This window comes from Odontomachus brunneus, unplaced genomic scaffold (assembly GCF_010583005.1).
Source record: "Odontomachus brunneus isolate Ranch 3 - 2012 unplaced genomic scaffold, Obru_v1 Obru_scaffold_128, whole genome shotgun sequence".
Taxonomy (NCBI): Eukaryota; Metazoa; Arthropoda; class Insecta; order Hymenoptera; family Formicidae; genus Odontomachus; species Odontomachus brunneus.
In genome coordinates this window covers 397,522-410,562 of record NW_022639578.1, presented here as the reverse complement: position 1 = coordinate 410,562, position 13,041 = coordinate 397,522, and the positions used below count along the sequence as shown (strand labels likewise).

General features: G+C 32.2%; 3 protein-coding genes across 8 annotated transcripts in view; 2 read left to right on the top strand and 1 right to left on the bottom strand.

Moving 5' to 3' along the window:
• The window catches only part of LOC116849900 (piezo-type mechanosensitive ion channel component), a 32,330-nt gene extending 25,557 nt beyond the window's left edge, over positions 1-6,773 (top strand). For 3 of the 4 annotated variants that reach the window (XM_032827539.1, XM_032827538.1, XM_032827540.1), the window contains 13 exons: positions 346-622; positions 691-854; positions 942-1,124; positions 1,216-1,383; positions 2,007-2,154; positions 2,237-2,451; positions 2,533-2,691; positions 2,762-2,888; positions 3,093-3,499; positions 3,738-4,042; positions 4,122-4,356; positions 4,750-4,977; positions 5,056-5,170. In XM_032827539.1, the coding sequence (XP_032683430.1) occupies positions 346-622; positions 691-854; positions 942-1,124; positions 1,216-1,383; positions 2,007-2,154; positions 2,237-2,451; positions 2,533-2,691; positions 2,762-2,888; positions 3,093-3,499; positions 3,738-4,042; positions 4,122-4,356; positions 4,750-4,977; positions 5,056-5,170 (2,731 nt within the window). Of the gene's footprint in view, positions 1-345; positions 623-690; positions 855-941; positions 1,125-1,215; positions 1,384-2,006; positions 2,155-2,236; positions 2,452-2,532; positions 2,692-2,761; positions 2,889-3,092; positions 3,500-3,737; positions 4,043-4,121; positions 4,357-4,749; positions 4,978-5,055 lie in introns of all 4 variants that reach the window. The other variant, XM_032827537.1, reaches the window with a different exon arrangement.
• A 1,065-nt stretch (positions 6,774-7,838) lies between these two features.
• On the top strand, positions 7,839-12,215 carry LOC116849901 (translocation protein SEC63 homolog). The gene is made up of 12 exons (XM_032827541.1): positions 7,839-8,253; positions 8,475-8,577; positions 8,716-8,830; positions 8,903-9,008; positions 9,308-9,531; positions 9,772-9,933; positions 10,031-10,259; positions 10,341-10,486; positions 10,588-10,735; positions 10,874-11,369; positions 11,462-11,753; positions 11,861-12,215. Exons 1-12 carry the CDS (start codon positions 8,130-8,132, stop codon positions 11,999-12,001), a joined length of 2,286 nt encoding a protein of 761 aa, XP_032683432.1. The 5' UTR covers positions 7,839-8,129; the 3' UTR covers positions 12,002-12,215.
• Positions 12,192-13,041, bottom strand: part of LOC116849902 (inhibitor of nuclear factor kappa-B kinase subunit beta-like) — a 5,821-nt gene continuing 4,971 nt past the window's right edge. For all 3 annotated transcript variants that reach the window (XM_032827544.1, XM_032827542.1, XM_032827545.1), the window contains one exon: positions 12,192-12,667. In XM_032827544.1, the coding sequence (XP_032683435.1) occupies positions 12,659-12,667 (9 nt within the window). In that variant the 3' untranslated portion in view covers positions 12,192-12,658. The remainder of the gene's footprint in view (positions 12,668-13,041) is intronic.

The following is a 13,041-nucleotide window of genomic DNA, read 5'->3' as shown; positions in this document are numbered from 1 at the left end:
GCTTTCGATATCGATTTTACATAGAGGAAAGATGCATCTTTATATTAATTAATACACGTACATTTTTTAATTGTAATATTCAAAAATATTCTTATCGCACTCCTTTTTTCATCAGATCAGAATTGCGCTACAATATTTCTTCACGTATGAATTTTCGATTCAAGTTGTGCTTTGTAATTGTGCCAATTTTCTTTACAAACCCAGAAATTTATATCTTTCAAGTGATTCCTTTTATACATGTATGATCTATGTCACATGTAAAACAGATCATCTTTCTTCTGGAAATTTATGTTGGACGATTCATTCGGCTACAAAGTATAATTAACTTGTATTTTACGTACGTAGCACACTTTTCTCGCAAGCTTTGCCAGCCCCGTGTGACGAAGAGATGAGGGAACTTTCAGAAGTGGATCAACCACCTATTATACAGCTGGCAGCATCCATTTGGTTCGCAATCTTGGCGCACTCCAATCTGCTCTGTTACTTTATGGTATTTCTTCATCAAATTATGCACGCGTCCGTACTCTCGACGCCATTGCCACTTATGGTATTTTTATGGGGCTCCTTGACGATCCCGCGACCCTCCAAAACTTTCTGGGTCACTTTGATCGCATATATCGAGGTGAGGAACACATCTCGTAATCAGTGTCTCAATATTAAAACCAAGAATATAAAAATTATTATTTTCAGGCCACTGTAATAATAAAATGTCTTTTCCAATTTAAATTTATGCCTTGGAATCTAAAAGCTCAACCGAATTATCCGCTATTTTTGCCGAGGATTATGGGTATTCAACAAAAATCTAATTATGCTCTTGGGGATTTATTACTGCTCCTCATATTGTTCTTCCACAGGTATAAACAGGAATACAAAAAATAAATATAATAAAACATATTAAGGGTACTTCCTAAGGAATAATGTCATACGATTTTTATATGTAGATTTATGTTAAAATCCTTGGGTCAATGGACAAGTCCGTCCATAAAAACGAGAAAGATTATTCCTTCAAAATTAACTGTAATGCCATCAAAACCACCGCCTCCACACGAAGGGCAAGGAGAACATGATAATGCTGTTTCCATACAGCAATATCAGCAACCTGAAGCTGAGCATGTCGGAGCTGAGTATGTTGCAATCGTCATAAAAAAATAATTAATATTTTATACGTTTCAATTTGCACTTGTAAATATATAAAACTTGTTTTTCAATACGTAGATCTCATACAGAGATAAAGACACCTCAAGAACGATCATTAAGCGTTCATGCAGCAGGTGATGCGAATAGTACTCTGCCGACAACGAACGAAGACGAAAAGTTCGTAGCTGTACAAGGAGAAGAAGTGCATCCTCACACTGAATCGTTTTCTAAAGCGGTGGATATAACGTAAATAGCTGCTAATATGTTTTATCTAAACGAGTATATAATTTATTAAAAAGAGGTTCTGGTTTAGATAGCCAAAAAATGAGAAGTCACAAATTTTACGAATTTTGTTTATAAAGATGAATAAAAATATCAATATAAGATATCATACTGTTTACCATTATTTTAAGTATAAAAAAGTTATGAAAAGGGAAATTTCGTCCAAGTTTTTTGAACGCGATATTGTCGAACACATATAATTAGTGAGCAACAGCGAGCTTACAGCTCGTATAACAATCTGAAATGGAATAAGAGAAAATTTAAACACAAAAAATCTGGACGGAATATAAATCTTTTAAACATAATTTTTTTATACTTAAAACAATGTTAAATAGTATAGTCAAAACCTTATACTAATATCTTCATCCATTTCTTTGAGAAATATTCGTGAAAACCTCCTATTTTTCAGTTATTTAAACTAGAACCTCCCCTTAACTTGAGAGAAGAACATTTATACTCATTTCTAACATCTAATACAGATTACGATTGATAATATTGTGTATGACTCGTTAGAGAAATAATGTTTTAATATCTTGAAATCGTACTTTGACTCTCATTAAATCCAATTGTATTCTCTGATGTTGCAGCGTAACTAAATACAGCGAACCAGTGAAAAATTTCTTTGAGAGAATCATCAGTCCAGCCGGTAAGGAGAAAACAAATGTATACGCTTATATGTTTCTCTGTGACTTTTTCAACTTCCTCCTGCTCATCTTCGGATTCTCCGCTTTCGGGGTAAATATATTATTTAGCGAACTGTGCATAGCTATTTATATTCGTATATAATGTATCGATATTTTGTATTCTCTCATTTTAGACTCAACAAGGCGATGGCGGCGTAACAGCTTACTTGCAGGAAAATCGAGTTCCTATGCCCTTCCTATTGATGTTATTATTGCAATTTGCTCTGATAGTTATCGACAGGGCCCTTTATCTGAGAAAATCCATCGTGGGGAAATTAATTTTCCAATATTGTTTAGTGTTTGGCATTCATCTTTGGATGTTCTTTATTTTACCGAGCGTAACGGAAAGGTAAACATTTTTTTCATATTTGTTAATATTTGCATTACGTACATCATATATATACACATACATACATATTTCTGATTGCAGACAATTCAACGAGAATCTTCCGCCACAAATCTGGTATATGGTGAAATGCTTTTATCTTTTGCTGGCAGCTTATCAGTTACGACAAGGATATCCGACACGAATACTCGGTAACTTTTTATGCAAAACGTACAGCATCGTGAATTATGTCTTATTCAAAGGGTCAGTAAAACATTTATTACGGAACAACGTTTGTATTTTGATCTATGCTGACCTGACAGTTATTTTGTAGATTTATGCTGATCCCTTTCCTCTTTGAGCTTCGTGCAGTTATGGATTGGATTTGGACTGACACATCTATGAGTATAATGGATTGGTTTAAAATGGAGGATATCTTCGCTAGTATTTATCAAATTAAAGTAAGTTCTAAAAGAAAAGTGCAATACATTCTGTAACCTATTCTGTCTTAAGAATATGATATTTACTTGCAATTTTCATATAACATTCGCATAATGAAGTATTTTAACTAATTTCTTCGTACATAGAATTACCAAACAATGACATTATTTTCCAAATGTACAATAAGTAATAATTTTGAACTAATATTCCATAAAATATTTTAGTGCATGCGAGGCGTGGAGTCAGACTATCCCCAACCAAGAGGAGTAAAGAAGAAACAATTAAGCAAATACTTAGTCGGTGGAGGTGCTTTATTCGTCATAATTGGCTTAATTTGGTTTCCTCTGCTTCTTTTTGCGTTGGGTAGTACTGTCGGCGAATCGAACTTGCCTTACGACGTATCTATGAAAGTTCAAATCGGCCCGTACGAACCCATTTACTCTATGTCGGCACAGGGCAATTCCATCCGTGAATACACGCAAGCTCAATACAATGATCTTACAAATATCTACGCGAAGGAAAAATCGGCAGTCACTTTCTTCGAGAATTATGTCCACTCTGACGTAGCTGCAGTGAAATTCAGCGGTTTCTCCAAAAGATTTTGGAGTATCTCCCCACCTGATAGAGAAAGGTTTGTTCGAAAAAAAATTAAGTTTAAAAAAAATTAATTAATTCTAAAAATGTTTCCACCACAGTTGACTAATGGAATACTGTGATTATAGTCATGTTGATTTTTTTCTTAATATTATCTATCTCAGGATAAAATAAATAACATTAAACAATATTGATAGATCAGATTTCATGTTATGTGATATTATAAAGATGTTGATGTTGAAGATATATTCGTTATCATCATTTTTTTTTGTTAGATTGAAATCGGAATTGGCTTCTAATACTACGACAGTAATTGTACATGTTGAATGGACAGTTTCAAGAAGAACAGATGTGAAAGATGCTAGTGAAATCACTACGAGGGTTCGTGATATAAAACTGTTCCCTTACGTGAACGGAGAGTTCAATCCTGTCAGAAAGACGTTGGTAGATATGTTGAGCATGCAAGATTCTACCGTAACGAATGCTACTATACTATTGCAATACGCTTTCCCGAAATTCCTCAAAGTCACCGGTAGAACCATCTATTTTGTACCGCAATTAATGTGGTCGCCACTTTTACGTGAGTGAACACGCAACTAAATTCTATTGAAATAATGGGATTTAAAAAGATCAAATTATTATTTATAACGTGCTTCTAGCGCCGAGAGAAGATGACAGCGACGACTACCTCTTTAGAAACATCAGCGTTCAATTATCTATGGATAAGCAGTGTTGCGCTCATCAACAATGGTGGGTAGTGAAGGAGGAATGCAACGACCTTTTATACAAAGTTCGTTTGAGCAAAGTGCCTCTAAATGATTGCAAAGACATCATGATGTTCTTATTCAACGACAAAACTTTCCCCGAGGGTTTAAGCTTCATCAGTGGATTCGGGTAAGTTCGATGATACAATAGAGATGATCTCAGTAAACAAAGAATATTTCCTTAATCATCTTGAAACATTTGATTTCATGTGTATCTCTTGAATGTTTTCGCTTGATATTTTAAAAATATTTCAAAGATATTGCCAAATAATATGATCTATTTGAATATTGAAAAAATGTTTTAAAAATATTGAAGTGCCGAAAATAATTAATAATAATGTTGATATAACGTTAAAAACTACATATTAAATAACATTATATGCTATTTAATATCGTTGCAAATAATGTCCTGTCAACGATTTTTTGCTTACTGAAGATCTTGTACAGTTCCACGAATAACTATGACAAATTTGCGAAAACATTTTTGTGATTCGTCGACTGAAACTCATACGATCGGAAACAGAATTCTAGGATTATATACCACGGCAGTGATAGTAATCAGTCAGATGATGCGGAAGATCGTTAGTGACATGGCACCAAAGATCATGTTCGATGATTTGCCCTACGTCGATAGAATCCTTCGCCTCTGTTTAGATGTTTATCTGGTCCGTGAGAGTGGCGACTTATGTCTCGAAGAAGATTTATTTGCCAAATTAATCTTCCTCTACAGATCTCCAGAAACATTAATCAGGTTAGACCGTTGCTCTTATTACTTGCAAATTAGAAATATCGTTAAAATATTGCTGCATATAAGAAATCATTATATTAGGTGGACGAGACCACCCGAAGAAGGGGAACAAACTGATAACGATGAACAAGATGAAGAAGAAGAAGAGAGACAAAGGGAGGAAAGGAGAAGAGAAGAACAATCTGGTCGCGATTGAAAAAAGAATGAAGGCTTCTAGATAATAAGTATTTCGCAATCTGTATAAATATTTGTAGGAATTCTAAAAGCTATTTAACTATCTTTATTAAAATGCATTCTTGAAAAATACAATGGAACAATTAGTCTGTTCAAGATTAAGTTGCCAAAGATGCTTAATATTTCTTTAAAGTTGAGAGGGAGAATGAAAAAAATCATTTTTAGATTTATATTAAATATTTACGATGTTCACGCATGTTCGCATTTTTTTCACAAACATTAGTCGTTTTCTACTAAGAGAGCAATTCTTAAATTTTTTGTGCAAATTTTAAGAAAAGCTCAATTATATATACACACATACATATATATACATATGTATGTGTATTTATGTTTTTATGTATATATGAATGTGTATATATATATATATATATATATATATATATATACATACAATAAAATTTAGAGGTATTAACTGACAGGCTTAAAGTTTATAATCATAAATTTTACAAAATTTGGTATTATTATTAATATTTATAAGAACATACACAATTATGCCAGAATCGTAGATGGGATACTTTTCCAAGATTAATTATTCTTTAATCTCAATTTATTTTTATGAAAAAAGTTATTCCATCTGCAATTGTATAAATACTGCTACACTCTCTGTACAATATGACATATGCGAGAAAAGATATTTTTCCTCGTAATATAATTTATGACTTTGTCTCAATAATATAAGTAATATTATAAAAAAAGTCTACAAATAAAAGTCTACATAAATTTTTAAATTTGAAGATTAAAATAATTTACCAAACATTATGACGTCTTAAAGGGATGCCAAAGTGGATGACAAGCTCCGATAAAAAAAAATGTCTTCACGATAAATAGAACTAAAAATGTCGACAATATTATTATCTATTACCGACATTATCGATTTTATATCCTTGTATTTTATATACATGCGAAAATAACTTATATAATAAGAATTGCTAAAAAAAATAGGTTTTCCACTTTTGTCACATATTATGCAATGCAATTTCATATGAAATTTTATCGGCACGCGACCATTGAATCCGCGATGGTAGCGAACGTTACAAACCCGTACGACACAGGCTGTATTCCGATATTCACTGCCAGTGCTGAAAATCTATAATTTATGTTACGTATACTATAGATTTTTTTTTCAGTACTGAAAGTGAGTATCGGAACGCAGTCACAATCTTTCGAGCGGTCCCGCACTGTGCTATTTTCTCAACGTTTTAAAAGAAACGACTAAGACTCAGTTGCACTAACTAAATAATAAGTTCACTAATTAATGCCCATTTCTACTAACTTTAATTAATTTAACCGACTGATTATTTCAACGAAATTGACCAATCGTATTTCTCATTAATTATAATTAACAGATGCGATTGGTTAATTCCGTTGAAATAATCAGTAAGTTAACTAAAGTTAGTAGAAACATACATAACTTAATGGCAAGTTAACTAACAATTCAAACATTCTTAGATAAAAAGAATGTTGGACATAGCATAGAAACAATTAATGTATACTTTGTAATGCTATTGTAACAGCACAACGTGTTTAAAATATGTTTCAAGAAATATTAATTTGTTATATCATAATTTTAGTCAAAATATTTACTTATTATTACTACAATAATTAATTCTGAATTAATTACGTTTACTTTCCAACAATCTCAGCAATTTTCATGACATCAGAATATTGCTACAATATTGCCGAAATTCTCATGGCAATAAATTCTTTTATATAAGATATCTGACGATAAATGTTTCATGCTCTTGTATATATAGATTAAGTTTAACTTAACACAAGATTACAAGATTTACAAGATTCCTCTTTACTTTTACAAACAACCACGTAAAATTTTAAGTTGTTAATTAAAAAAGATTGTCAAATGTTTACGTACGATAAGTTATGATAGAAAGGACTGCCGTTGTGAACTTATAGATCAAATCAAATCAACAAAAAATCCTTTGCAAACAACCACATAGATTTTTAGTTACTAATTAAAAAACATTGATGCATTATTGCGTTCGATTATCCGCTACAATATATTTTAATTAATAACTAAAAATAATTTTTCTTTTAAAATAAAAACTGACACATTTTAATTGTCAATTAGCTTACCATTTATTTGGTACGACCGAGCCTAAAAACGTCTTATGAAGTTGTCAAACTAACAGACAAAATATGTTCGTTTCGTTGGGCTAACTATAAACGTTGACATGACCGCTTTTAGGCTTCTTCGTGTTACATCGATGAAAACATTACAACATAGTACCATTACAATTTAATATTTCTATAAACATATCTTTCGCAAGATGAAAACACATATGTTCGTACATTTAAATGATTAATTTCTCTTATACATACCTTAACAAAAGAAAGATTTTTATAAGTACCGTAAATGGTATCTATACAACGTGAGTCATTATCAAATAAATATTATCTGACAAGAAGGATTAAACCAAACAAGTATTATTGAAACGTAAGTTATTATCACAATACAATATAAAAATAACGTTACGTTGGCTGGTTGAACGTTTGATCTCAATGATGGCGCGCGCGCGCTTACACATACGCGCGCGATGATGGCATCGTAACGAATCGTAATCGTGGTTCCGTTGGCCACCGCTGGTCGGGGTCGACGTCATCAGTGATCATCGTCAACACAACGCCAGTCCAGTAGCGATCGTCCGCAATTATCGCGCGTACGTACGTCAGAAGAGCGAAGGTGCACGCGGTCGTTGCGAAGTGGTCGATGCTGAGTTGGCAGTCTTGACGACGACCACGAGATCCCTCTCGTTAGCTGTCGTCGTTGATTTGCATGCGCATACGTACAGCACGTTCGCGAAAATCGCAGCGCGCGCGAGCCCGCCGGATAATGTTACGAATGAATGTACTTAAACGCTTTACTTAAGTCAGGAAAGAAACACGCAGCAATACTTAAATGAGCGATGAGCGGACAGAAGTTTCAGTATGACGAGAGCGGAGGGACATTCTTTTACTTTCTGCTATCATTTTTGGCGTTACTGTTGATACCCGGGACCTACTACCTCTGGCCGCGTCAGCCGAAGCAAGGTTAGATGTGTTTCTTGATATGTCCAAGTGTTCACTTATTAGCGATTGGGTTGAAGGATTCTTTCTGTTCCTTTTCTAGCACATGATATTTCGTTAACACAAATATTTTATAAACAAAGATAAATATAAGATATGTTGATAAAATAATAAAGATGTAAATTGGAAAAACAACTGAATATATATATGTATGTATATTAATAATTTTTGTAATTTTTTTCCAGATCCTGGTCAGTTAGCCAAAGAATGCCAGTGCGATGGGTGCAAAAAGAAAAAACTTATTCTTCAATCGAATAAACCTTGGAAAGAAACTAAGGCTTTGTTTATGTAAGTTGATATATCATAACTGTATATTATAAATACTTACACAAATTACTGCACTTTTACACATATATAGTAATGAATTCTATTTATGTCATATTATTAAGTCTTTTTTTCGTATAATTAAAACTGTTACTATTACAGAAAATTTCTGATTATTATGGGATGGGTTATACTCATACTTTTAACATATAAAGTCTCGCAGTTTGATTATGAAATGGCCAATTTTGATCCATTTGAAATACTAAAAATTCCACCTGTGAGTATATGAGATAGATTTTTTTATAGATAATAGCTTATAGAATATATAATAAGTAAAGTTTAATTATAGAGTTCTTCACAAAGTGAAATTAAAAAAGCTTATCGCAAACTCTCATTAATTCTTCATCCCGATAAAGAAACCGGAGATGAAAAAGCATTTATGAAATTAACTAAAGGTAAGATATGTTGTATATAAGGGGAATTTATATATATATATATATAAAACTAAGCAATACAATTATCAAGCATATTTTTGTAGTATGTTTAATAAACTTATTGCACAACCAGTAATGCAATATATAAGAATGATAATCAGAAACCATTTTAAATAGCTATATTTGAGATTAATTTAATGATCGTGAAAAACTAAGTATTTTAAATTATTAATTTTTGGAAGTTGTTATACTGAATCTAGATTAGCATCACTAATATTTGAATTTTAATATATGCTAACCATTTGTATTAACAAAACTAGCTTACCAAGCTTTGACGGATGATGAAGCACGGAAAAACTGGGAAAAATATGGAAATCCAGATGGTCCAGGAGCAATGAGTTTTGGTATAGCATTACCTTCTTGGATTGTTGAGAAAGAAAACTCGCTATGGGTCTTAGGATTATATGGATTAGTGTTCATGGTTGCTTTACCAACAGTTGTAGGAATGTGGTGGTACAAAAGTATTCGCTACACGGGTGACCAAGTAATTTGCATTTCTAAAAAGCTTTTGTAGACAATCTGTCGTGTAATAATTTTAGTTTTAGACAATTGCTAGTTAACTATATATTATAATTATAAATAGAATAGATGTAATTCTTTTGCTATATATATTATAGTTATAAGTAATATTATATACATATAAGACTAGCAATTCACTATGCATATAAACAAATTTTTTTAAAGGAATTAATACATATAAATAATTATTAATGTTTATTTTTAGATTCTTCTAACAACCACTGAAATGTATTACTTTTTCTTCGTGAAAACACCGTCTATGACGTTAAAAAGAGTCATTATGATTCTTGCTGCTTCCTTTGAATTCTTCAAGAAACGCAATGCAGAAGTAATTGAAAGAGACACTGATAATGAAGAGATTCCTTCAGTAAATATAATTTTTATTTGATGTTTTAATTTTTTATTTTCTAGAGACTAATAGTATTGGAATATTTCATATATACATTTGCATTCTCATGTTACAGCTCATCAAACAGTTACCTAACCTAGGAGAAAAGAACAAAGAAATACCATTATGCAATATGTATTCAATTAAAGCTAGAGCCTTATTACATGCGCACTTATCGCGTATATCACTCAATCCTGAGACATTAGATAAGGACAGGCAATATATTGTAAAAAAATGCCCATATTTAATCCAGGAAATGGTCGGATGCATTCATCAAGTCATACTTTTAGCTTATGCTAGAAGAGGTAAGCATTTGGTGACTTCCTTTTCAATAGCATATGTAACTTTTCAGTATAGAAAATAATTGATGAAAATCGTTTTTATAGTACCACGGGTACCAACCATAACAACTATAGAGAACTGCATGAAACTGTGTCCAATGATTGTTCAAGGATTCTGGGAGTTTAAAAACCCTCTCCTTCAATTACCACACATAACTGAAGATAATCTAAGATACTTCCTCGCAAAGAAGGTATTAATAAAGTTATAGAAAATTTTCTATTCCCATTAATAATATTTTTATTTTTGCTGATGAAAATAACTCTATACTTAAGAGTGATTTTTTTCTTTTAGCGTCAAATCAAAAGTCTTCAGCAATTCGCACAACTGAAAGGAGAAGAACGAAGACTGATACTTAGAAATCTGTCGGACAACCAATATGAGGACGTTATAAAAGTTCTCGGAAATATGCCGTACATAGATTTCAAAGTACGATCCGAAGGTAATTTATTATTTCTATCAGTTCTTTGTATCGTAAATATTACGTATTGTACATTTATAGATTTTTATACATATTTTTATTTTTTTATACAAAATTTTCATTTTTACTTATATAATATATTAATAATAATCTTTTCAGTAATCGACGATGAAAATCCTACCGTCTATACTGCTGGTGCTATTGTAACTGTAACGGTGTCACTAACGCGGAAAGATATGAAGCATCTTTTTGGAGATGATTCTGTCAACGAGCAAACAATGATCGATGATAACAAAATAAGTGGAGAAATGATCGACGAAATGTCGGAGGAGCAAAATCAATCTGCGAAAGCTGCGAAGCCAGCGTGGCTTAAGAAAAAGAAAGGTCAAAAGAAGTCTCACAAAAAAAGTATCAATAAGAAGGCAGCTCCAACTAAAAATATTCAAACCCCGTCCCAAACTGTGGCCAACAATACCCAGCACACAGGTAATACTCTCAATGCGAAAAAGAAGGACGATAAGTCGGAGAAAGAGTCTTCCAAAGAGAAGTTGTCTGATGTAAGTGACAGCGAAATCGAAAGTGACAGGAGTGACGACGAAGATAGTCACGATAAAAAGGATATATCTCTCGACGACGATGATACAGAATGGGAAAAGTAAGTGAACATGTAATTGTTTACTATCGTTCTCTCATTCATGTACGACTGTTTGGGGTTGACATTGCTCTTTTTTTTTTTTTTTTTAATAGGTTCCAACAGAAAATTAGCAAGCGGGAAAGAGTATTGGAAGGCAGGAGCAATTTATCACACGAAGTGCACTGTCCGCTCTTTCCCGACGTTAAGCAAGAATATTGGTGGGTCTATATCTGTGATCGAAAAAGTCAAACGCTGTTGACAACCCCTGTGCACGTCACGTCTTTAGTGGAATTCGAAGAGATTCAGTTAAAATTTACAGCACCACGCTGGCCGGGCCTTTATACATTTACTGTGTGTTTACGTAGCGACTCGTATCTTGGCTTCGACCAAGCTCAAGATATCAAGGTGAGTTAAAATCCAGAAATCCTCTCGTTTTTTACATAAATTTATCTCAAGAAAAATATAGTTCAACGTATTTATACAATACAACGTGATAACATCTTGTTTTATAGTTGGACGTGAAAAAAGCACCAGAAGTACCAACGGAACATCCGCAGTGGGACATCTCGGATGAGGAAACCGCGGAAGATGTAGATGCAGCCGATGAACATTCCGAGTTCACAACCGACGAAGACATTAGTGACAATGAATAATATCTGTTTCTCACATGTGATCGGATAGATGTTCTAAAAGACCGCATTTCCCTCTTTTTTTACTTCTCAAGTTAATAATGTACAATGGATTTTTATACATGGAATTGTATAATCGTTGATGTACGTGGACAATCTAGACAAATAGTCCGGTGTGTAAGATTTTTCAGTGTGGAGAAAGTATAATAGCGAATAAAGAACATAATATTTATTTTAACATCGTTGTTCGCGATCCTCAATTTAGGATGTGTATACACAGTTTTCTAATAAAATATTATCTTATTATATAAAACATAACATTTTTCTATACTTTGTACATCTCATTAAAATTGTTAATAGAGTGTTTCCTTTGTAATTCATTTATTTGTATGTATAATAAGTAAGATCTAGGTCGTAAGTGAAAGTATAGTAAAAAAGTATTGTCACGCACTGTAGGATTCACTCGACCGTTTCGCTTCTTACTACGCACGCTGCAAACTTAAATAGTTCGTTGATCCATTCTAAGATAGTCTAACAAAATATCAATAGACAGACGGATGTCTGGTACGCGTCTTTAAAACAAATCTGTCTTGTATATTTAACTTGTACTTATAATTTTTCGTTTTTACTCATCTTCTGCTTCAAAAATACTTATATTATTTTAATCACTGTGCATCCAATCTATTGCAGCTGAAAAGAACAAATCTAATGAGAACGATGAAGATAATATTTTACGCAGCGCGAGTAAGTACGTCATATTTTCAGTATAATATTAAATATTCATTATACAATCGTTTCAGGTATTTAAAAACTATTTCATCCTCTATCTTTTTTTAAATATCACAATTATTGCTGCAGTTGAGGAGGGTAAGTTATTATGCGAAAAGAAATTATTAGAGTAAAAAAAAGAGTTAATAGTTATGATTAAATATAATCTATTTAATTAATTTTTAAAATAAAAACTATATAAAGATATATTCTTATATACGAAAATACATATTTTCCTTAATAATTATATATATATATATATATATATATATATATATATATATATATATATATAT

What these genes read in the sequence shown, in the direction of transcription:
- LOC116849901 (XM_032827541.1), top strand. Translation starts at nt 8,130, where the DNA reads ATGAGCGGACAGAAGTTTCAGTATGACGAGAGCGGAGGGACATTCTTT. An exon ending in AAATACTAAAAATTCCACCT is followed by an intron (nt 8,831 to 8,902) that starts GTGAGTATATGA and finishes GTTTAATTATAG; the next exon opens with AGTTCTTCACAAAGTGAAAT. An exon ending in ATAATGAAGAGATTCCTTCA is followed by an intron (nt 9,934 to 10,030) that starts GTAAATATAATT and finishes CTCATGTTACAG; the next exon opens with CTCATCAAACAGTTACCTAA.